This window comes from Puntigrus tetrazona, chromosome 11 (assembly GCF_018831695.1).
Source record: "Puntigrus tetrazona isolate hp1 chromosome 11, ASM1883169v1, whole genome shotgun sequence".
Classification (NCBI taxonomy): Eukaryota; Metazoa; Chordata; class Actinopteri; order Cypriniformes; family Cyprinidae; genus Puntigrus; species Puntigrus tetrazona.
In genome coordinates, this window is record NC_056709.1 from 9,309,586 (window position 1) to 9,335,322 (window position 25,737).

Genomic DNA, 25,737 nt, shown 5'->3' on the forward strand with positions numbered 1-25,737 from the left:
TCCTGAGCCCCTCGCTGCAGACGGGCGCATAAGTGTCATTCCAGCGTGCGAGCCTCGGCCAATCACAGCGCGGCATCGTGGCGCCGTCCAATCAAATCATCTCAGCAGGAGCCAATCACAGCTTGACTGAAATCTGAGCGCTCATTTACCCTCTCTCTCAAATTATGAGTATTATTTAAAACTACCACAGACATAGATATCCAGTTCAATATGATATTCACGTTTTAACTGTCTGCAACCTTTCTATCTATCTATCTATCTATCTATCTATCTATCTATCTATCTATCTATCTATCTATCTATCTATCTATCTATCTGTATGCTTATCTATCTGTATGCTTATCTATCTATCTATCTATCTATCTATCTATCTATCTATCTATCTATCTATCTATCTATCTATATGCATATCTATTTATCCATCTATCTGTATGCATCTATCTATCTATCTATCTATCTATCTATCTATCTATCTATCTATCTATCTATCTATCTATCTGTATGCTTATCTATCTATCTATCTATCTATCTATCTATCTATCTATCTATCTATCTATCTATCTATATATCTATCTATCTATCTATATCCACATATCTATTTATCCACCTATCTGTATGCATCTATCTATCTATCTATCTATCTATCTATCTATCTATCTATCTATCTATCTATCTATCTATCCATCTTTCAAGTCACCTTCATTTCTATAGTGCTTTATACAATTATAAAAAAATATTCAAACAGCTTTACAGTAACAAAAAGGAAATATATGATTTTTAAAATAATAAAGTATTATAATTAGTAACGCTAGCTATTATTTACGGCCGTATAATTATGTGGTTTAATTTTCTAAGGTCTTTTAAATGCTATTCTTTGCGATATTAGGGATAAAGGTGGAGAGACGACAATCGAGATGTCTGTAAAACGTGTAAAAACGTGTTAATTTGTCAATAATAGCCATTTGTATGCTTTACACTGAATTTAGACAGTTTAGCCAGGTTTAATCTACGAACACGTTAACCACGTCTTCGCCCATATTTGCTCACGTGAGAATCTATTTATTATTTTTACGATATTTACTTTAAACTGTAATGCAGTAAAGAGGCACCGCTGTTGGAAAACTGCATTGATTTGCCTGTTATCGTCGTTACCTGATAAAGTTGAAGGTGGGAGCCGTAATGAGACGGCGCGTCAAACAGCGCCCCCTGGCGGTCAGAGGAAACACTGCGCCTTCCGAGTCATTTGGTCGATTCAGAAATGAACTAAATGAACCCGCACGAGGCCTCCACACGGGTTTGATGGCACCGTCCAGGTGTTTATTGTAATTAGAGTAAAATCTTCCCATTTCCATTCACCTCTCCATTCTTTATATTTCTTTCATCCTAATCTGTGCCAGATTGGATTAGATTAGGGATGTGCGGACTATCAGGCTCACACAAAAACGTGACCGAACAACAACGCTGATCCCTTTGTGATACAAAGATGAAATGTGGCAATCCCATTTACATATAGGAAAAAGTGTGAGCAGTTAACTAAACATGCCATTCCACCCATTGTGTTTAATGACGGCCACTTCACCCGGGCTGTTCGGGTGATTTTCCCTTTAACTTTAATGTATAAGGTTACATGTTTTGTCAGCAACCTGGGCATGTTTTCAAGATCATTTTTTTAATTTGCCTTTGCAAATACGGCTTCACTTTACAGTGTTTACGATAACAGTAACCTACAAGGCTACAATCAGTTTTCACAGTTTGTCTTCAACTACTTCACGTTGACGCATTTGCAGTGCTAGTAATTCACACTTCCAAGCGATCAAAGCAGCATTAAACAAATATTTTTCAATCTCCAAGTTCACCAATGAAGAAATTCGTTTCAGCTTTACTTGCACTTTCTAAACAGAAATACATGGGCTATCAATGTTTGTCGCTTCTACTTCTTCATATCCCTTTCTATACTCTTTATCCAGCAATAGGTAATTAGCAATTAAGTATTTTGTAGTATTTGTTTTTTATATTTAATGATGTATCAATGTAATGTAATGTAGTGTAATATGTTTCTAAACATTTTTAATAACTGTGGTAGTAAAGGTAAAAAGGTTAGGCTGTGAAGGCTATTCCGTTTATTTCCTGTGTGTTTTTTTAATGCATAAAGGGTACATTAATCGAAATATCTAAGCTATTCAAATGGATTTAGATAAAGGTATCATGCTTTTCTGACCGTTTTTCATCTAAAATGTCCATCTGTGAGAAGCAAGGGTCTAAAGTGTTTCCATGGCATCCGTTCAAGCCAATCAAAACACTTCCTCTGCCATCCATCACGTCCACCTTAAACAACAGAACAAGATCTGTCTCCCTCTGGTGACTCAAATGTCGAAAACATATTTTTTTTTATTTAATTTTTAGATGGTCACTAGATATAATAATAAAAAAGCACTAGATAATCACCGAGGAACACATAGCTCGACAATAAACCACGAGAAAGAAAGTTGTATATGGCATACTGTTATCTACTATGTTTGTATTCAAATGATGAATGAACAAATATGAGTGTAGCGTTCATTTCAATCTCTTCATTCACCGCCTAGTCGTGTCTAATGGGTTTTTGTAAAGACACGCGTAAAGTATTTTCTTCTGCTGAACGCAAAAGATGAATGTAGGTAACTAAACAGCTGCCGGGCCTCAGTAACTTCTATAGTAGTTTTCGTTTTCATTTTTGGGTGACCTAGCCCTTTAAGCCAGACGGTCCACCGCGAGCAAACGAAAAGCTTCTCTGCAAACCGGACACCGGTCACCGATAACGTTTCCAATCAGCCCTACATCTGGAGAGCCTTGTGTTCAAACCACACGTTTGAGCTCTAGATGTTTAAAACGATGTTTTAAACGAAATGCAAAAACACAGCCACCCTCAAACGAGCTTCTCTCATGCTTCTTATTAAATCGATTCACTTATAACTGCTATTAGTATTATAAACGTTGCAAAACCCTTATTTGTTTATTCAAATGTGTGTTAGCCTTTGTGAAATGCAGGACACGGCCGTATTGATTTGATACGGGACGCGATATTTTACCTTTATATACGGCACGATTCCGTATTTTAAGGGACGGGTGACGGGCCTATTTCTGCCTCACATATGCATTTTATTCTTTTAAAAGTAGAAAAGCAACTTTTTGTCGTTTAAGAGCTGTCACAGACTGACGGAGAGCACAGATTATCAACAATGACAATGTGACGCTCGCCTTCATTAAAGCACAGAGCATGCTAATAAACGGCCACTAGCATCATGCTAATTACAAACATTTTGGAGGAAATTTGGTAGTTCATCCAAAAATTCAAACTTTTATCATTTACTCAACCTCAAGTTGTTCCAGACCTGCAGGAGTTTCTGTCTTCTACTGAACACAAAACTATATATATATATATATATATATATATATATATATATATATATATATATATATATATATATATATATATATATATATATATAAACATTATGGGTGACCATATGGGTCTGCTACTAATAGTCATTGACCTCCAATCCACAGTCATACATTAAAAGGATTAATATTTAAGTATATTTTTAATTATAAAATGTAAAAAATCTTTAATATTGTTAGATGTCCTTAAGATTTCATGTACAAATATCTCTTTTTTTGTACAGTAGTTATAATTATAGCATATGCATAGTCAGATGGTTAACTGTTATATAGCTCTATTGTTTTCTTATATACATGCATTGTTGTATATTTATATTTTTATCTTTATATTTAAACTGGTATGTAGCACCTGGGTCCAGTGAGGAGCAATATTTCGTTCCACTATCTGTCCACATGTGTAGCAGAATGACGAAAAATCTCAGCATTACTTGACTTGAGATGCCCACCGTGGATTGAGACTGGCCCTTTAAATCCCTCCAGCTTCCTATCTCAGGCATCTCCTGAGGAGACTCAGGTTTCACCATTGATCCAGTCCGAGGTGAGATCATATGGATCATTCCAACTTAAATGCCCTAAATGGTCCATTATACTCAAAACATAATTTTAAACGATTATTTCAATTGCCCACCACAATAATGACATTTTCCTGTTGCATCATCCCTGTTTTCTAGATTTGGAGGAAAGGCAGGATTCTGACCAGGATGTGGACAGCACTAACCACCGGACTGGAGCTAACGACGTCACCGTACGAGGTCAGGTCAGGAAATGTTATGCTGCTCAATTAAGATAAGCATTTAGATAAAACTAACTTATTAATACTTGAAGCTTTAAAGAGTAAACCACTGTTTAACAACTGGCCTCCAGATTTTACGATAGATAGAAAGGTAATAAAAAAGTGAATACATTTTTTAAAAATTACAAATTGCTATTGTACTGAAGTAAACAAAAAAGTATTAATTTTTTACAAAATTGTATTGTAAACAAAATTAAAACATTAAAACTTAAGACAAAAATACTTCATTACAAAACTGTTTTATACAAAATAAACAAAATGCCTATAAAACACGTATCAAAATGCACATTGCGGTTTCATTATGTCAAAATATGCTTAAAATGTCTTTTTTAATTGAATAAAATTATATGATTATTATCAGACAATACAAACGTTTAATAACATGATGGTCATTGACAATTTTTAAACACATAAACCATGTTAAATACAAGAAATATACACTGGTCCAAACAGCATATTAATCATATTTTGAAGTGACGGATGAATAATATTAGTTTAATGTTAGTTTTGTACTCAAGACTGAAAATTTAATTCTCATTTATTCTGCCGCATAATTATATTGCATTTTATACCCATCAACTAATAGTCAATGCCATAAATCACTCTTTCCAGAATATCACGACTGACCCTCAAGTTAACATATTCTTTCCCTCTTTTGCTGCAGAATATGAATGATAAAGCTCCGGTGTGTGACCGAGTCTTACACGCATCCATCATTTTCTCCACCCTCGTGTCTGGAGTTCCCATGGCCACCCTCGCCTGCCCAGACCCCGACAGAGGACGCCTCCTCCCACCGTCGCCATTAGTAACATCATCTTTCCTCCCAACTCCAGCAGCTAAGCATCAACTACACACCGTTACACTGTCACGTTCTCAAAAGTGCCGCTGTGGACCGTTTCCAGTCTGACATCCAAAGCCTCTTCTTGCTTTCATCACGTTTGTGCTGTGTGTGAACCACCGCAGCATCTCCTGTCACTCTGGCCTAATCAGTATATACTGTTTAGCAATAACCGGCACTCACCATCTCTTACAGTACAGCTGCTCCAGTGGTGTTCAGTGACTCCTGGTTTGGATCGGTTCTGCTCTTCTGCTGATCCTCCTGCTCGTGTGTCTGCTTATTTGCGTTTTCATTTGCTCTGACCCTAATTAAACGCACCCAAAGCAGCGAATGAAGCTCTTTCTGGGTATAAGCAGGCTGTATTTTATATAGCAAGCTGTTTTTGAAAAGTTAAACAGATTTTGCATATGCTATATGTTCTCCTCAACACATCTCAACACATCCATATCAAACATGGTTGCATACAGTGTAGCTACTTACATGTAAGTACATAATCACTTACAGTTACTGAGAAAAAAAATTCAATTAGTTACTTTTGAAATGTGGATGACTACACAGTTTTATTTTCTATTTTATAGGTCATTTTTTTAGCTAAACTGTGTTTCTTGTCATGCCCATGTAAAGATCATCAGCTGTTAATATAATATTACCCGAATGGCTCAGATAACCAGACAAATTCAGCTGTTTATAGTTAACTCGAATCACTAGGTCTGTTTTATTGAATCACATGAGATTTTAGCTGCTCCAAGTTGAATTTTCCGGATCAGTCGAATTCACAAGCTGACTGAAAAGAACCAGCTCAATAGATTTGGTCACAAAATGGGTATCAGAGGATATATTTAATATATTTAAAACTCTAATTAAATTAGTTCATCATAGTGTTTGCCCGCGGGTGGCTGTGAGGGATCTGACTTGAGTTAGGAATGGGTTCAAATGTGTCTGAAACTGGTCATATCGGATTTTTTTTGGACTGAGCAACAACAACAAAAAAGTGTCTGCGCACGCAATCATGCGCCATGATCTATAAACAGTAAAATTAATGATACATAACGAGTAAGGGAAGGTAAATGCATGAAACCTGCTGAAATAAACAATATTGACAAGTGCACTGAAATAAGAGCATGGTGCAAAAGATTCAGGGTAAGTGCTTTTAATATTATCGCTATTAAAACAGAATTACCTGGAAACCTGTACATTATAAATGATTTTAAATCCTCCGTCCGCATGCATGCTTACGATAGACGATCGAACCAATCAGAGTAGCCCCGCCCCGAACGTCTCGCGCTACATTCATTATAAAAACTAAAATGATCCTAACAAAATAATAATAGTCGTGTAATAATACTTAAAATAATTTAATTAATAATATTAATAATAATAATAAAAAATAAACTTTTGTTAAAAATATAAAATAAAATAATAATTTTGGAGCGTTTTAACAATTTTAGTAAGCTAATTAGTTTGTCATTTACATACAGATGTCGCCCGAGTGATTTTTTTTTTGGGAGTATACAGAGCTCAAAATTTATTCGACAAATTAGTTACTCGTGTTCTTATCACATTATTTATTTATTAGCAGTTATGCTAACGGTAAAGGCAGTCCATCAGCGTCAGCCGAGAATGATACACTGCTAGGTCCGTTTATAAGATTATATTTTGTCAGAAAACATTTCTAACTCATCGAGGTATAACGTATGATTTCACCGAGCGGTCACAAGATGGCGGTGTCAGACGTCTTTTACTCTCCAAACCCTAATTTCCCTCAGAACTAAAATACTTTCCTCATATATCTTTTCATTGCAGGGGTTTAACGGAAAAGCTCGAGACCTTCGTGAGATTAACTTTTCTGTGTAATGTTTCCAAATAAACGCAATTATAATTTTGAGAAGCGTGACGATTAATCGCCCAGAGATGGTTTTCTGAGGTCTTTCAGCTGGACTTGTTTAATCCAGCAACAGGGCAGCACCGTTCAGGGGACCCGGTCTTCCTGAGATTTGATCTGTGAAAAGAAATTAATCTTGATGTTCTTAAATAATTGAGTTAGTTAATGTTCTTACAGACCTCTCCAGGTAATGGATAGCCGAAGTCAGCCAAGTACAATACACTAAAATTAGAAAATGTTCCAGTTGATGCCCTACGGCAAGGCCTTAAATGTGTATTTAATTACTGCAATTGGATATTAATTATTCAGCCACTGATGTGAACTTATTAACCTCCAAAAAAAGTATACTTGAAATAAACACAGCTGGCAGAGCTTTATCTAGTGAATGAACTTTTATTTAAATTAAATCATTATATAGGACTTTCAAAAGAAGTTTAATCTTTACCAAAAAAAAAAAAAAAAAGAAAAGAAAAGAAAAACACTACCCTTTTTATCAATTAGACTTTCATCATTAATTACTATTTATTCTTACATGTGAAATTTCTGCAGGAGAAATGTTTACGTACAGTAGGACAACTCGGGGGGGAAAATAAAGTCCATTGTAAACGGAAGTCAAGGCACAAACAGAATGCTAGAAAGAGCAACGGGAAGATAGAAGAGAAGAAAAAAGATCGTTAGATACGGTTACGTACATACTTTAAATATCAGTTACATTTTAGCAGTTCTTTCCCCATTTGTAAAGCTTTTTTTGTGCTTTTTTGTATTTTTTTTTTGTTCTTTTTTGTACTTTTAAAATTTAAATCATAAAAAGGAATGTTACGCTGATGTGAACTGATTACTTGTATTGATATATTTGCTATGTTCTATCATGCAGGACGACTTTCCGTTTTGCTATCAACAAGGACATCATGTAAACATCGTAAAAAAAAAAAAAAAAAAAACACACACACACACAAAAAAAAAATGCTTTCCTTTTTCAATCATTTTCTATATCCAATGCCTGCTGGTTGTTTAAAAAAGAAGCATTATGCAATTAAGTTTAATAAAATCTGCACATCGGATTGCCTACAGTAAAATAAAAGCGTCATGTAAAAAAAAAAGTTGCCTCTGCTTTTTCTCCACAAAAAAAAAAAAAAAAAAAAAAAAAGAAAGAAAAGAAACAACAGAAACGGACAAAGGATAATACAACAATTGGTGATTTGTGGTCATAGCCTAAGTTGTTAATAATACAGATATTAAATGTCACACAACGCTGAGACGGGGACGGGAGGCGGAACAGAGGCTAAGGTCGTTGGCAATCATTAAAATTGTGTCGGGCTCCGTCACGTGGAAGCAGGAGTCACGGTCGGCCAGTGCAGATGCTCAGGACGTGTTTCACCCCTGCTTCCTCTGGTCATCATAACTGTTCAAGTAATCTGAAAGAGGAAGAAGTAATCGGTTACAAGCGGCGTGGAAACCCAAGCAGTCCGGCGAGTTTCGGTTTGCTCGTACCTCGACTCATCTTCCTGTTTTCGTGCTCTAGAAGAGCCCGCAGTCCTTCAGGTTGTTTTTGATGATGACGTCGGTGACGGCGTCGAAAACGAACTGCACGTTCTTCGTGTCTGTGGCACAGGTGAAGTGAGGGTAGATCTCCTTGGTTTCTTTCTTCTTGTTCAGGTCCTCAAACTTGGTGCGGATGTACTCGGCTGCCTCGTCGTAGTTGCTGGCACCTTGGGAGGAGGGGGGGAGGGAAGCAAAAGCACGATGAACATGGAACGGACGGGAAATAGATGACAGGCGAGAAGCTAGAAAAACAGTATCTGAGAAGAGTGCATCCATAACGATCATCAAAATGACAGCCTCTTCCGGTTGATTGATACCAGAAAAGTGTTAGACTGATGTGTAATGCACAACCTTTCTGGATGGACCTCATCTGAATAAACCAAAAGACTGAACTTTAAATGGTTGCTTCTGGCCAAAAGAAGCATTTTTGTCCAGTCCGGTTTTTGTCTACTGAAACTATCCATGCCCTGTCGTCCTTTTAAATCTAAATCTAACGGCAGAGTTGATCTGTGTATATTCCTCTCCTCATTCAGCTCAGGTGACCTTTCATTAAAGAAAGCAATTTTATAAATAGAGGACTCGTATTTTAGCTTGAAGCAATTGTTAGAAGTAAACAAAAAAAAGGCTTAATGATGATACTCTGACGGCACCCATTCACTAAAGAGGATGCACTGGTGAGCAAGTGATGTAATACCTATTTATTATTATGTGATGAAGAAACAAGCTCATTTATCAATCTTATACGTCTTTGTCACCTTTAAGTCAGAAGTTGATTAATAATGGACTTAAGGTTTTGACAAACTGATCAGTATTATGAAACGTATAGTTCTGATGTATGCTTTTGTACAAAGCTTATGTACTATATTACTTGATGGAACAATTGTTTTGTTTCATATAATGTTAATATCCATAATTTCTTGCACAAAAACACCAGGTATAACTATTAAGAAAGTCCGTATTGATTTTTTTTCCTCTTTAATGCAAAGGTGAAGCAAGAGGCTTGCAATTTCGAAGCACTCCAAAGCACTTTCGGAGCACTTTCTTCATTTGATTTAGAAGATTGATTGTGTAGTTGGCCAGCTGTTTCATAGTACCTGTATACTCAGGGAAGCAGATGGACAAAGGACTGCGCGTGATCTTCTGCTCAAACAGATCCTTCTTGTTGAGGAAGAGGATGATGGAGGTCTCTGTGAACCACTTGTTGTTGCAGATGCTGTCGAAGAGTTTCATGCTCTCATGCATTCGATTCTGTGGTAGAATTAAGAGACTGGTCAGTATTAAGGAGCTTGGCTTGCCTCAACTACACTACTGTGCATAAGTTTGGGGTTTAAGTTTAAGTTTATTTCAGCTAGGTTGAAATAAACTGTTCAAAAATGACGTGTAAAGACTCTTTATATATAAAAGATTTCCATTTCAACTTCAAATTCCTGAAAAAAGCTCAGAGTTTAAACTAAATATTAAGGATTGATTTCTGAAGGATCATCTCACCATTTCTTCATCCTCAGCCAGCACCAGGTCGTACGCACTCATGGCCACACAGAAGATAATGGCCGTCACCCCTTCGAAACAGTGGATCCACTTCTTCCTCTCTGAACGCTGACCGCCGACATCAAACATCCTGTACGGAGAGGGCAGACCCGTGTAAATGGTCACAAGCATAACCAGACAAATCTGCTGTAAACCAGGCAAACCAAAGAAACCAACGATACATCCAGAAGAAAAATTAAAACATATCAGCCAAACAAGCCCAATTTATTATTTTGACACAAATGCAACAGAAATGCAAAAAAATGAAAAAAATGTTTTGTCAGAATTTTTGCCATGTCAGTCCATATAAGCACAGATTCCTCCCGACATATCTTAACAGCAGCACAGCGGGTTGAAACATGTGCAGTCAGGAGTGGGCTTTAAGAGAGGAAGATTACAGCAAACTATAACTTATATTTCAATCCGTTCTTCTTTTCAAATCCTATCGTACTGACATAAAACACTTACAAATACTTACAAAATAATTGAAAAATGTAAGATACATGGGGTATAATTAAATACATGTTTATATTTTATGGTAAAAAAAAGCAGCTTGGATAATCTTCAAACATTTTTCCTGATCTATTTCTAAAGATCTAGAAAATCGTACTCTTCGTTTAACGTCATTTGGTTTACTAGTTTTCCATGGACCGTATTTTCCCCAAAGGTTATTTTTTTGTCCACTGGAAATTTGTGGGATTTTTTTTTTAAACGCATAATAGTGAGGTTGCTGACTCAGTATTAGTGAGAAGTTTATTATGTCCATTCTTTAGGTCTGAACGTTTGTGTGTGTCAGTGGCATTTGTTGACCTTTGAGCCTGGGCTTTGTTTCTATGGTAATGGAGGGGTTGAAAGCAGGATGGATGAGATGGGTGGGAGGATGGAAGAGCTGGGACTTCCTGTCTCTTGCAGGAATCGTTCATTTCTGCCTGTCAGACACTTATCTCTATAACCGCGTGGACCTGCAGAAGACGTCACTGGTATTTCTAGGAAATTCCATAATCGTCTTCCCTCTTGCGTGGTATTTGGGTTTTTTTTTATTTTTTTTTTTTTTAAACAAGACACATAATATGATTTACAAAAGATGAAATAAAGTAATAGCATCTTGGACAGCTGACTTGTGTTTGATCTTTCTAAAGGTTGAGCTGACATTTCTTCTGTAGATTAAAGCAGACACATTCAAAGAGAATCATTCCAGCCCTGTTAAATCCCATAAACTCTCTAAACCAAATGCCCTCAACAGGTTTAAGGGAAATTAATCCCAAAACCTGAACACATGGATGGCAGAGAATTAATTCCTTGATTCCAGTGAGGGTTAAAGTGTGCCTTGCCAGCTAACGGAAATACTGGAGGCTGTTAGATTGGGCAGATGAGCAAACGTTAAGACGTCTACAAGATTCTCACTTGAAATGCAGGTCTTTGAAGGTGAAATGTGTCTCTACGATGCCAGTGGTCTTCACTCTGGTCCTCAGCACATCCTGCTGGGTCGGGATGTAGTCTGCTTTGGCTATCCTCTCCATGTCATTCAGATAACTGCAGAAAGATGGTAGAAAACAATAGCTTTTAAAAATACATTTCTTGACAACACTTTAGTATAGCGATCAATTCTCACTGTTAACTAGTTGTTTTTTAGCATGCCTATTATTTTGACTTATAGAGCACATATTCTGCACGACCATACTCTACATCCCTAATCCAACCCAATACCTAAACTTGACCAATACCATATTATTAACAGCAAATTCGTAGTGCGAGGCAAAAGCTGTAGTTAATGGTTTGTTCAAAGTGAGAATTGGACCTTAAGTGTGACCCATTTCTCTCTTCCTTTGCACTTAGCCGCATTGATGCTATACTACTATATATAATAGTATAGGTAGGTGTTTGATTATTGCACATAACCACTTCTTTGGTGTCAAGCAACACTAAATGTGATGACATCCTAAAATATAAAAATCTAACATAATGTTAGATTACACCTTTAAAGTAAAAATAAGCAAACAATATCATTATCATATAAGTATGATAAATTGTTCCTCTTACATTTTCCATAGACCACAAGCACAGCTGATTTATTTTTAAAACTGTTATAAAATATTACTTCACTAAGTTAAAATATTCCCTACTAAGTTAAAAAAATAAATAAATAAATAAATAATATATAAAAATATATATAAAAAGAAAAATATTATACTCTTCGGTCTCTCAGCTGTTGTGTGAACAAGCCTTGCAGAAGATGTTTTTATGAAAAATACTGCAATCGTCTAATCAGATTTCCAAACAGGAACAGGCAAACTGCCTCAGTCTAGGAGGCTGCGACAGTGACGATGCACATCTCCATTCAGCTGCCAATCAGCAGCCGCCGAAGCCTCACAGAAACCCAGCTTGAATAAGCTGTGTAGGCAAGAACTCCTGCCAGCAACACTGGATGTTCCCGCTCCACCGAATACCATACAATCCCACTACGACACAACTGTACAGTTCTTTGACAAAGATAGTTCAGATTTTCAATGCTGAATTACAAGAGAACAATGCAAGTTCCTCCTAGCTGCATCTTTTCTTTCCTAGTTCTTATACTAGTTCTGTCTGTGTTTGCAATATTGTGAGGATCCCTGCAAACACTCGTGCAACGCTGGAGCCCACCAGAACAAAACAATCAAGCACAAGCCAAATCAAATTGAAAAAAGCGCTGATAATTCCTCTTCACAAAGACTGCCTTAGAGCCGAGTCTTACATGCAACAGATTCAAGGCATTTTATTTTCACCTTTTGACTTTTTAAACTATTTTATTCACCCTTTAACACATGGTGCGCTCTGATTTACGCATGCAATAAAGGATCTGGCCTGTGCAGGAATATGGGATTGTGTCGAAAGAGATTAATGACCACCTGCTGTCATTTAAGGTTTAGAGAATTAAAGTCACGTCTCTGATAAACGAAACTAGAGTTTACGAGAGCCGAGAGTACAGTCTGACACTGGAGCTGTAATGAGAACACCATGCCAAGGCTAGACACTTAATACAGTGGCTGTTCAAAATAATACACCATCATGCCACATTTTCTGATGCCTGGCAATAAACGAGATGTGTGCAAACAGACAAAGATGCCACTTTCTTCGATGCACGGAAAGTTTGTCTTGTTTTTCTCTGGAGCGGGAGCTGTGCTCGACGTCTTGCTCTGGTCAAGAGCCGGGGGAGATCTTCCAGGCTTCGTAGTTCAAGTGAAAACTAACGTTATCTAGAGAAGCGTGTGCACCTAACTTAGCTTCGGGAGGGCCCTTTTGTGAAATGAGCTCCATGAAGCTTTAGAAACTGTTTTAAGAGTAGAAAAATTTGACTGGGTTTCACAAAGCAACAACATGAACTCCAGCAGTCACCAGAATCCTAATTTTGAGGCAATGTCATCCAATTCACGGTCCGCTAGTCACTCTGCAATCTCTTGAACTAAGTGTGTGTGTATATATATATATATATATATATATATATATATATATATATATATATATATATATATATATATATATATATATATATATGGCCAAGTACATTCAAACACCTTTGAAAAAGTCCTACTCAGTGTTTTTATTATGAGAAGGTTATCATTTCTATATCCTGCCACTCTCTTCATGAAGGTTTTGCTATTTTTTCCCCAATGCAGCCATCTTTAGCCTATTTTTGAGGGTGGGGAAGGAGTGGCTGCCTCTGTATAAACCACACTTCTCTCCACCCCCCACCCACAGGCTATAAACATCTGCTGAACCTAGCAAACACAACCAAATATTATGAAAACTAAGATTAGCACTCCCTCAGTCCTTCCACAATCTCTTTTCCCACCGACAAATTACATCATCATTCTTTTCCTAATTCAAGGCCAAATCAACCGTGAGGGAGCGCCCCTCCTACCCCTGATTGATTCAGAGTGTATCAAGCATGGGAAAATTCATGGATGTCCTGACCCGGGCCAACCCTCCGTTTAATAGCAATTGGTTTCTCAACGGAGCGTTAACTGTTAGTGCCAGAGTTTCTGCTCGCTTTGACGTATCGATCTGATCCAGCCCACTCTCATCACTTATTTTCATCTATTTCTTTTAAATTTAAAGGCACTAGTTTCAGTTTCTTGGCTCTCATTTAGCAATGCGCTGATAATACTTTAAAAGCGATTTTGGGGTCTATAAAAAAAATAATAAACCATAAAAAGTCTTAATTTCCAAGTAAAATACCAATAATGCTGTAGTGCACCACCCGCTCTGTCTGTGAATGCATGATTTATCATCTGACTGAGTGTGTGCATTATGAGGTATGTTATTTACTTTCCATGAATATTGACGAATAGCCATTGCTCAATATCTTTCTGACTGATAACAGAGAGAGGACTCACTATGCAGCAGAGTCGTTGAGCTGGTACTCTCTGGCGCGGGTGAAGCAGCTCTGTACCCCTCCATCGGCCCACAGTCTGGTGATGACATTGGCCAGGTCGTCTGGCAGGATGCCCTGCTCCTCTGCCGCCCCGGACAGGGAAAACAACTGACGTGCATCATCCTATAAAAACAAATGAAGAAACGGATCCGATCAAAAACACTGCACATTAACACACACAATACATAACGCACAGAATAACATATTTATATACATCACACGCAAAAGAATTGGGGTTTATAAAGACAACCAAATTCATAAACTGTGGATAATCTGCAATGTGAACATATTACCTCACAGCAGCTGGAACTTGACTCGGCAGAATTCACTGCACATTAAATCAACAACATTTTTTACATTTTTTACCCACTAGCCCATGGGAAGAACTCTTTTTATTTCTATCCTTTACATTTATTTAACTGTAAAAGGTAATTAAGATATTATGCTTTTTTTGTTTAATTTTTTTTAATTAATTTTATTATATAACATTGCCTAAATTGTTACATATTCATAATATTTGTTATCATAACCTTTAATTTGTAAAATAAGTTTTCCTTTAAATATGTGTTTATACTGCGTTTATTTATTGTGTGTATTTTAAAACGCACACATGCAGTATATATTTTGAAAGTAAATGTAAATGCATTTATATATTTTTTTTATATATCTGATCTATACATATACATGATTATTTTTTTTTTTTACAGTATAAACAATTTTTTTATTAAATATATACACATGCATGTGTTCGTATTTATATATACATAACAGGGTTGTGATGGAAATTTCCTCACCGGTTAATCAGCGTGTGACAACACCAGTAATACCGGTATCACCTTGGAGGGGGGTGATGAATTTAAATTTAATCGTTGTATATGTTTTAATTTCACTTTTAAATTTGCAGCAGTTCAGTAACAAGCAGCTGTTCCTTTCCTCTTTCTAAAATAAAATAACAAATAACATAAATGGGTATGCAAAATAAAAAAAAATCTGTAAAGAATGAGGAATTTTTTTTTTTTTTTGCCCAACACATAATAAATATACACCGTATATACAAATATATTATGTAAAGAAACCTTTTGTTTTGGCCTCGATTAATCGTAACCAATTGTTTGACAGCAATACCTTTAATATAAACATTATTTCACTGGACAACTCTGGGCAGGATATATATTTTTATTTTAAAAACACTGTAATGTCATCTCCTGTAAAACATACGGCTTTAACCTCCCAGCACTTCTTAGACCCAATATTGTTTATTGATTAAATATCGGTTGTCCGTTTGAATCATCTGCACACCCTTTATCTTGAAGACGGACTGGTTGCCATTCTGGCACAAGGGACACCTTTACAGTTGCTGCTGTGTGTGCACGTGCTTATGTGTACTTTGTGGGGGTTACTTCATGTTACTCAAGAGATTTATTTGCCAGGAAGGTCAAAAGTGCAATATACAAATGTGAGCTACGCATCCCTTGAGAAAAAAAACCGAGAGGGAGAGGAGTGTATGACTAGCTCTCACCTCCAGATTCTACTATCGCATCTCAGACTCGAGTCTCGAGCCGTCTGTCTCCCACATGCTTCTCTCAGAGCTACAAAAATAACCCTCTACCTACATGTCTGTCTCTCTCCTCCCAGTGTACATGTTGCAGGAAGGGACACCAAAACCCCTCCCACGGAGCTGAACTAGGTCACAGGAAGTCAACCCTGGGGTGGAACTTGGGAGCCGTGAGCAGAAGCGATGGGCTGAGAGACGTGTGACACGACCGACCCCGCGCTTCTCGGGGACGTGATGAATTCTTAAACTGTGAGCTACTGTATAAAGCGGGCCCCGTAAATGTGGAACGACAGAGTGTTTCGCAATGCAGTAGTTAAATAGCTTGTAGATAGAAGGAATGCTTGCAGCAAGAACACCAAAGTTATTTTACTATGCGGTGGAAAAAAGGCTACAGATATGAATAGAGGGACGACAGGATGGTTACGGGCCTTTTAAAAGATTTACAGCCGAGAGAGAGAGAGAGAGAGAGAGAGAGAGAGAGAGAGAGAGAGAGAGAGAGAGAGAGAGCGAGAGCGACAGAGAGAGAGAGACAGAGATAGAGAGAGAGAGAGAGAGAGAGAGAGAGAGAGAGAGAGAGAGAGAGAGAGAGAGAGAGAGAGAGAGACAGAGAGAGAGAGAGAGAGAGCGACAGAGAGACAGAGAGAGAGAGAGAGAGAGAGAGACAGAGAGAGAGAGAGAGAGAGAGAGAGAGAGAGAGAGAGAGAGACAGAGAGAGAGAGAGAGAGAGAGAGAGAGAGCGAGAGAGAGAGATCAGCCCCATGGGATGCGGTTCTCCACGTGTCTAAAGCACACAGCTCAAACTGTGACATATGGTTAACACATGCACTCAGCTCAGACTATTAAAAAGGTACACTGGCTGACGTTCCACTTCCTGACTTACGTGCAGCACTGTGTACCCAATGGTCTTGATGAAGTTAAGGAGTAACAGAATCAAATCAAACATGGGGATAGTGAAGTTAGTGATTTTTGAGGTCGACTTTAAATACACGAAATGCCCCTACCACGTTACAGAAATATATATTTTTTCCTAATACAAACTGTGATTTAAAATGCGCTAAAGCTCTAAATTTGATATGCTTGTTTGTAGACCTGCACGATCCAGGCATATTAGTGCGAGTAAAAAAGCAAGTGACTTATTATTATATTAAATATTATATTATATAAAATAAATTATTACTATTAAATACATGTACAATATGAAACAAAACAAGAAATATTACTATTGTAATTTTTCTTTATAAAAGTAGTATTTAAAATATAATAAATAAATATATTATAATAAATATAATAAAAATTAAATATCTAAAATTAGCTACTAAATTACATTTATAATATATACAGTATTTTTACAGTAAAATTACAATACTACCGTAATTTCCTTCAGCTTCAAGAATTAAACTTTTACTGTAAAAAACAAAACAGAACAAAAATAGAAGGATGTGTCAAAATTTATCTAAGTTTCACTGAATAAATGTATTTATTTTCACAGTTAAAAAGATTAAACTGTTTTTGTTACAGTATTCAAATTAGTAGAGAGAAAAGTTACATTTTACTGCTACTGGAACAGACTACTTAAGTTTTGGTATTGTGACAACTTATTTTCTAGTTAATTTATTCCAGCAGTATACAGCTGATACTTAACATCATTAGTTTGATCCAGCCTAAATGAGTCTGACACCCTTAATGAATAACTCTTCTGATTGGCGCCTTGTGGACTTTACCCTGAACTAGCTTAATAACGCAGGGTTTGCTAGTTATTGACATGACCCACTGACTTATTAGCTTTGTACATCCTTCATCAAAAACGTCTCTACACGAGAAAGAAAAAAGAGACACTTGAGGAATGTCTGAAACAGATCTCTCTCACTAATTAAACGTGATGGAGAGATGTTGTTAGCCTCTCTAACAGCACTTTACAGCTCTATTCCCAGAGCAGAGACACAATCATCCATCTCTCCCTTCACCCGTCTAATTAAACTATACACTGCTGCTGCACAGCGAAAATAAAGGGCCCGTGTTGGTTTAAAGGAGCCATATTCTTCACCTCATTCTACGCACTGCGAGTGCTGCTTTTTTTTTTAAAAGAAATTGTCACAAGTTAAAAGAAGTTTGACTTTTAATAACACGTCTCAAGACTCCCGTGTCCTACTTCCTTCCGTTCAGTCAGCGTTAACCCATTCGCCGTAAATCCGGTCAAATATCCCGGATTCGACTATATAGCGAGGCTAAATCTGTGCTGATAGAGATCAGTGTTTCTCCAGAGCCTCAGGTGGATCAGATGCGCTGAACATACTGCTGCCTTCAGGCTGTTCTCTAACACTCCGACTTCCTCGTTTTCTTTTTTGCTCCTCCTTTTGCACTTAATCTTTCCATCTCTTGCAGGTTTTGAGGATTTGTGCGCAGACAGCAGAATAAAAGATATTTATTGCGCTACGTGAGATCTCAAGGAATCAAAAAGACAAAATGCTATATAAATAGTTCTATTTCCGAAAAGAAGAAGAAGAAATAAGTAACAGTTCTTGAGCGGCAAGACCAGACCTTATGCTGATAATTTGGCTTTGTGATGAGGGAAGGATCATCTGAGCCGCTGGCTGTTTGAGATGATCTTAGTGTGTGTGTGTGTAATGCTGTACAGAGGTTGTGTGTGATTTATTTGCGGCGGGAATGCCGTGTGCACTCACCGCTCTGCCACTGTCCTCATATTCGATCTTGAGGTTGCTCATGGCTTTAATGATGGCCATGATGGACTGGATGGTGTTGCTGTAGACCACAGCTCGATACTGCTTGCACTCTTCCTCCGAGTAGCCATCCTCATGAATAATCCTGCATGACAGACACACAAACGATCAATTAATCAATCATCAATATGGTACAGGAAAATTTTCAATTTCATTTGTATTGTTCTATATATATGTGATTTACATATATAATGCAAGATAATGTGTGTGTGTGTATGGGTTTCCATAGAATGCACATTAAATGTAAGTAAAGTGCATGCTTTAAGGTTTCTACTAAGTTTTTGAAGAAATAAGATGTGGAAATTTGGCTGAAAAAAATATTACATTGTCATTCAGTGTAACGACAATTATTTAGCAAAAATTCAAACATGCTTATTTTGACTTGCACATTAAAATATATAAAAGGAGGAAGCATTTCAAATTTAATTACATTTTAGTAAAAAAAAAAAAAAAAAAAAAAAAAAAAATCTTACAAATAAGATGACAGCAAAAAATAATATATACATATAGAGCGAGAGAGAAAGAGTGAGAAATCAGATTATGTTTATAAACCAGGATAATATATATTAAATTTCATATCAAAAGTGGCAGCAAAAACTTTTACATTTCTATGTTGTTTTTTACTTTATATTCACTAAAAATGGTAAAATACATTACATTGCATGCATAAATAAAACGGAACAAATTCAGGATGGCACAAAAGTCAAAGAGGTAAGAACATTAGGTTTTAACCCGAAGCCTGGCTTTAGTGTCCAGATGTAATATGAAATGTATTAATATAAACAGGCTTTTGCAGTGGATGGAATTTAGCCACTGAATTGATTTTAAGTGCTGGTTGGAATTGTCCTGTGGATCTTGTCAGACTGCAAATCTATGGAGATTTCTTTTTAATACAGTCAGCTTTGGCTCAGCAGTTCAGAGAAAAATCTCTGAGGATAGAACCAGAGAGCCAGTTCGCTGTGTATCACTCAAATCACACATTTAAAACACCTTTAAAATGAAAATAGATGCAAACGTCTCTGATACAACCAAGAACAACTAGTGTCATCTTCTAATAATGTAATTCAATTATTAAAAGAGCGAATGCTGCGATTACAGCCCAGGTCAATGTGTACCAGTGTGTGCGTTCTTTAGGATGCATCCGGTAATGAGATGGAGTACAAAACATTTTCCATCAGAGTGATTAGATTGTAAAACTGCTTTGGGGAAACGGGGGGGCGTAAAAAGAGCAGCAGAGGTCAAGGTCAGATAAACAGTATTAAGTGCTGCCAGAGGTCCGACTACATACACGTGCGCATCAACAGCTGTTTATGCAAACGAGCGAGAGACGCATACCTAGACTGGACATCACCAACATCAACATTTGTGCCAAAAAATGCTCTCTAGGTAGGCTACTCGCTATCGTTTGACACGACTTCTGCGTGTAAGGCCCCAAGAAATACTCTATCCAAGTATGCTCACGAAGAGCGCACAATTTTGTGCACTGACAATATCGCTTTCGGAGTATCGCAATTGAATCACCCCGAGAAACTAAACGAGATGTTGCGCATCTCGTCAGTGATCTACGGCTTTGCGCATTTCCTTTTAAAAGCAGGTGATAGCGTTTTACTGCTATGATAATGCAATGCAATTATATTTAGCGTTCTCAGAGCTGCTACAGTTGGTGGTGTTGCATGAATTAACGTGAGCTACTTTTATGGTAATGTTATGTCGAGCTTGATCTCATATTGATAACGTACTTGTGGAAAATGTTTTGTAAGACGTGAGACGCGCCATGTGGATTTTGTGACCTATCCAATGCGAAACATCCACCGAGTGGTACTAACTTGTAGTGTAGGGTCCTCAGTTATGTAGTGTATGATGCCCAGTTTTTCTTTGCCACTATTCACAGAGTCGGTAAGTGTACGCTGGCTAGCATTTTAAAAATCTATTCTATGAGGTATTCCAGCCATATTTGAAACTACGGTGCAAAAAAAACATCAAAAGGTCCATATGAATAAACGTGTGTACGTTAGTGAGAAAGAGAATTTCCTCCTTAACATTTTTTTTTTTCACTTTAGAGTTACAGCTGCTCCCTCTCGTATCACCCACACCGGCCTCAGCAGCTGGCATTCAGAGATGTGTCTAAAAGAGTAAGAGATTTGGAGTAGAGAAAACATCGTTCACTCACTTCATCTGTTTTACGATGGTGCTCTTCCCCGATTCTCCAGCACCTGTGACCGAAACACAAAGAAAAGGAGGTTAGAAAAACAACACCCATGCACACACTTCATTTTCAAACAGGAAAGCAAGCTCACGGTGACTGTTTTTTCCTCTGTCTAGTCAGAGTATTAGCGTTAATGCCAACCAAGTATTACGTGTGTGTGTGTGTGTGTGTGTGTGTGTGTGTGTGTGTGTGTGTGTGCGTGCGCAGCCTATACTTCCAGTAACTCAAGTCTTGCTGACTTAGCTGCCGATCTTCAGCGCTCCATTCTCTCCCAGACCTGGTGTTTATCAAGTTTGGCCTTTAATGGAGATATCTGAGTGCTTCACAAACAGGAAACGGGGCCTTATCGGGGTAATTTCCACAGGCCTGCGGGGGCACGCTACTCATTTGACATCCAACTCCCTCATTTGTACATTATATAAACACACAAAACATAACGGCCATACGCTAGAATCAACAAGCTCCCACAAGCACCTTCCAACATCCCAAAAACAAACATCTACGCGTCACAACGGCGTATCTGATACGGACTGGCACATGTTTGTTCTCTAGGGAGTGTGTTCGTGTCACATGACATGCAGCTCTGAGATGAAGCGCTGCCTCCCGGCCGTCAGTCTGCGGCCCTCTTACACAACTCTAAACACACACGGATTACGCTGCAAACCGAGCGGAAAACTGCCCTCGAACTCCAATGAAATGGCATCCGAAGATGCACAAAAGAGGAAAGCCTAAAAAAGCCAAAGTATAAAAGCCTGTGCGCGTGTCAAAAATGATTGTGGAATGATTTTACTGATTTGAAAGTCTTAGTTTTAGCACACCTGTCAACAAGCCACACGCTCGCACCCACTTACTCTACGTGAAGAGACGACTTCACACATGAGCAGCTGCTGTCAACACCTCAAACATGCAAAATCAGATCTCCCACATCTTACACAGACGGCGGCCTTTCAGACTTCAGTCACGCATCAGTTTGCAGCTTTCATTTGAGATTTTTGATGCTACTACACGATTAGAAAGTTAGTGCGAAGAGCTTTTCTCACAAAAATGTCAGTTGTAATTTTGGATTCAGATTGAAGAGACTATTTTTGCAATAATCAAAAACAATGTCTAAATTGCATTTATTAAGCTTTAACAATGTGATGATTTATGATAATGACTACTTGATATGTAATGATTGAATGCTACTATCAAATGCAAAACAGCAATCATTTTGGAAAATTTTTACAAATTCAAAATCAAGTGAAAACAAATGTATTTTTATTGTTTGCTGAATAACAAAGGTTTTCTGTTCAATTTAAAACGTGAAAGAAAACATTTCATAAAAATAAGGTTGTAAGTATATCATCATCATCATCCCTGCTACATGATAGTTCACCCAAAAATGAAAACTCTTATTTGATGAAATCCGAAAGCTTTCGGTCCCTGCATAGACAGCAATACAACTGACATGTTCAAGGCCCAGAAAGGACATCATTAAAATAGTTCATCTGACATTAGTGGTTATTTTATTCTATTTTATTTTAACAACCGTTATTTTATGAAGCCTGAGTATTTAAAGTGGCAGAAAACAAAACTGTAGAGTACATTACAAAAAAAAAAAAACCAACAACAACTAAATGTTATCGTCCCTTGGTATGGACACTAATATAATCTGTATTATACTATGAACTTGCATTGTGCTCAATCCCTTAGAAAACAGACAGTAGATGGGATATCCCTCAGGGGAAAATAACTCAACATGGCTATTGTGTATTAGTGTTCGTACATCCAGTGATGTGCACCTGCAGGATGTATGTTTTAGTTATTGTGAATAAAACTCATGGTACTTCCACAGAACGCTTTTTAAACCATAACAAAAAGACAAAAGCTCGTCACGTGAGCAACACTCAACCAAACAGCAGTTGTGGATTACCAGAAGAACTCGCTCTTAAAACAATCAGAAATGAGCTACGCAGAAGCATGCCACATCTATTCAATTTATCCAATTACGGTTATAGATTCTTCGCAGGGTCTCTGAACTGAAATCTGTGTGCTATCTCCTACCGAACTAATTTTAAACATTACCAGAGATTCCACTGGGATGGCAGCCGGGTTCTTCCTGTATCCAAGAACATTTATTACACAATGGCCTGTATTTTTTAGCGCACTACCAATTAAACCTGACCCGTTTTCATTTTATGAGCTCAATTCCAAAGCAATATGCACATGAATATTCACTTGCATTTTTTTCTGTTCTAGATATTTGAAAAAATTCAGTAGTAAAATACTATTGGTATTAGTATTAATTAATATATATATATATATATATATATATATATATATATATATATATATATATGTGTGTGTGTGTGTGTGTGTGTGTGTGTGTGTATAAAATTAATATTAAAATTTAAACTTTGATGAAATGTTTTGTTCCACTTCTAATGTTGACTAGTGTGTGTTTGTGTGTATATATATATATATAAACATTCTTACCCGTTCATATTAGTATTAAGAATAAGAATATACAATATTGTATTGTGTTTCAAATGAGTAAAATAGTCTTACTGACAAATGCACAAAACATAGGATAGGGGCAAACTTTAAAAATGTCAAAATGACAACTTCTTAATACTTGAGGTGAAATTAATTTGTCTTTTAAGGTGTAATCAATAGATTTTTCTTGTATATAAGCTAGACAAGATTTTTACACAATGATATATGTCAGTGGCTAAACTTAGTAAATCAGGGAAAATGTGTGATTTTTTGGGGAAAAAACAGCTACAATTTAAAGCAGTATTACACTTATTGCTTTTATAGTTCAATTCTTTATCGTCTTTGACCCACATGTAAGTATATGGATTGTATAGACACACACACACACACACACACACACATACATGTGTTAACAAATAAAAATTGTATTGTCCTTTGGTGTGACAGGAACAAAAAAAAAAAAACAACAAAAAAAAAAAAAAAAAGCCTGAAAAAAAAAGTTTTTCTGTCACATCACATCATTGATATGTATATGCATGTAATGAATGAATCTAAACTTTAAAGCCAGACAGACTCGAGACCTCCACATGTGTGCTAAAGGTCTGGTATCAGGTGTTGTTTTTGCATTGCATTGGTCTCATCACACGCTTGCAGTGCCTCAGATCTGAGGGCAGGCGTGGGTGTGTAAATGACATCATTGGCTACGCTAACGAGAGCCGCCCAATACAGTACAGCGACGTGCCAGTAAGCTCAGGTGTGCTCTCCTGATCCGGGGCCAGGTTGTCTGGCTGAGGTTGACTGAGTTTTTGTGGTCATTATGGTCTGAGACACACAGGTTCACAGCGGAGACGAGAATAATTCAGTTTTGTTGCTGCAGCTGCGACCCAGGTTACCACAATACCCATCTGTCTCTGTCCACCCTGCCCGTCTTACTTCCCAGCCTGACCATCTCTTAACCAGTTTTACGGTCTCCGAACTGCATTATGAAATCCAAAGCAAGTAACGTACCTATTTAAAAGGCCGAGATCATGCATGTGATGCATCTAATCACATTTAAACAGACTCAAGTTCTTGCTCTCGCTCTCTCGCTTCACTCGTCCTCTGGGTTTTTGTATTCATTGCTCCAGCAGACAGACTTGACCACAGCTCTCTGCCCTTTGTGGTGCGGTTGCTAGGCATTAGCTCCTTTCTGCTCAAATTCTAGGAATCTCTAGGCCTTCAACAAGCAGAGCGTGATCTCTCTGACTGTTCACTTAATAAATGCATCTCCCTCTTCTCCTTCATCTTGCGCTCTAGTGTTCGCAGGCCAGTCTAATGACAGCGCAATCCAAAAACATAAATCAAATCTAATAATGATAACGATGATATTAAAACATGGGCAGTTAACGAAGACTATGGGTTTAAAGTCAGACATCAGCATCAGCCTGATCTGAAAAATAGTGCCGTCTCATTAACATGTGCTCAGGGTGTGATAGTGATTAGATCACCTCAGCAGTGTGGTCATCCTTAAGGCAAAGTTTTGTCTGAAAGATGATTAGATTGACTGTTCTAGATCGCTGCATTTAATCTTTGAAAGCAGGCATTCGGTGTGTGATAGAGTGAACAGTAAGAGCATGTGCAGTGGCTGCCTCCCCCGGGTCCTAATGCCCGTTCGGTAAAGAGGGGTGCTGTTGGCCTACTTCTAATCAAATTAATTAACAAAAATAGCACGCACACACACACGTGCACAAACACACACGCACACATAACATTTAGACTTTCTCTGATTAAAGCAGTAATTAATGTCATAAAATAATGAATATGTTGGGATCTAAAGGTCAGATGCTATAGCTTAAATTAAAAAAAAAAAAAAACAACACATGTGATTTGTAAATTAAATATATGTATACGTACACTGATTCATTAATGTATGTTTTATTTTAATTTTTAAACTAATAGGTTCTAAAAGATTTTCAGAGTTTTAAAAACATTTTTTTTAATTTAGACCATCTTCATGGCAATATTTACCTTAATATAAAAGTTAACATTGCATCTTTCTGGGGGAAAAATGTAGCGATTGAAAGGTTTTTTTTGTAGTTATTTTCAAAGCTTCAATGTACTGTCAAAAAAACTTCATTATTGTTTATTTTATTCTAGCAAATAAATTAAAAAAACATGTCTGAGCTCAAAAAAAAAGTAAAAAATTAAAAAATAAGCTAAACGCATTGTCTCAAAAAATAATTATAAATTTAAGCTAACCTAAATTAGCAGTCATCAAATTTAAACCTAAATAAACAAGCATCTCACATACATATTTCATTTTTATAATCTTGCCATTTCCTTTGTAATATAC

General features: G+C 37.1%; 1 protein-coding gene across 2 annotated transcripts in view; it reads right to left on the reverse strand.

The window, feature by feature from the left end:
• Window positions 1–7,438: 7,438 nt before the first annotated feature.
• The window catches only part of gnai2a (guanine nucleotide binding protein (G protein), alpha inhibiting activity polypeptide 2a), a 50,865-nt gene continuing 32,566 nt past the window's right edge, over window positions 7,439–25,737 (reverse strand). For both annotated transcript variants that reach the window (XM_043252181.1, XM_043252182.1), the window contains 8 exons: window positions 20,895–20,937; window positions 18,668–18,809; window positions 14,394–14,554; window positions 11,425–11,553; window positions 9,982–10,111; window positions 9,588–9,741; window positions 8,443–8,660; window positions 7,439–8,366 (listed from right to left, as the gene is read on the reverse strand). In XM_043252181.1, coding sequence (XP_043108116.1) covers window positions 8,470–8,660; window positions 9,588–9,741; window positions 9,982–10,111; window positions 11,425–11,553; window positions 14,394–14,554; window positions 18,668–18,809; window positions 20,895–20,937 — 950 coding nt within the window. In that variant the 3' untranslated portion in view covers window positions 7,439–8,366; window positions 8,443–8,469. The remainder of the gene's footprint in view (window positions 8,367–8,442; window positions 8,661–9,587; window positions 9,742–9,981; window positions 10,112–11,424; window positions 11,554–14,393; window positions 14,555–18,667; window positions 18,810–20,894; window positions 20,938–25,737) is intronic.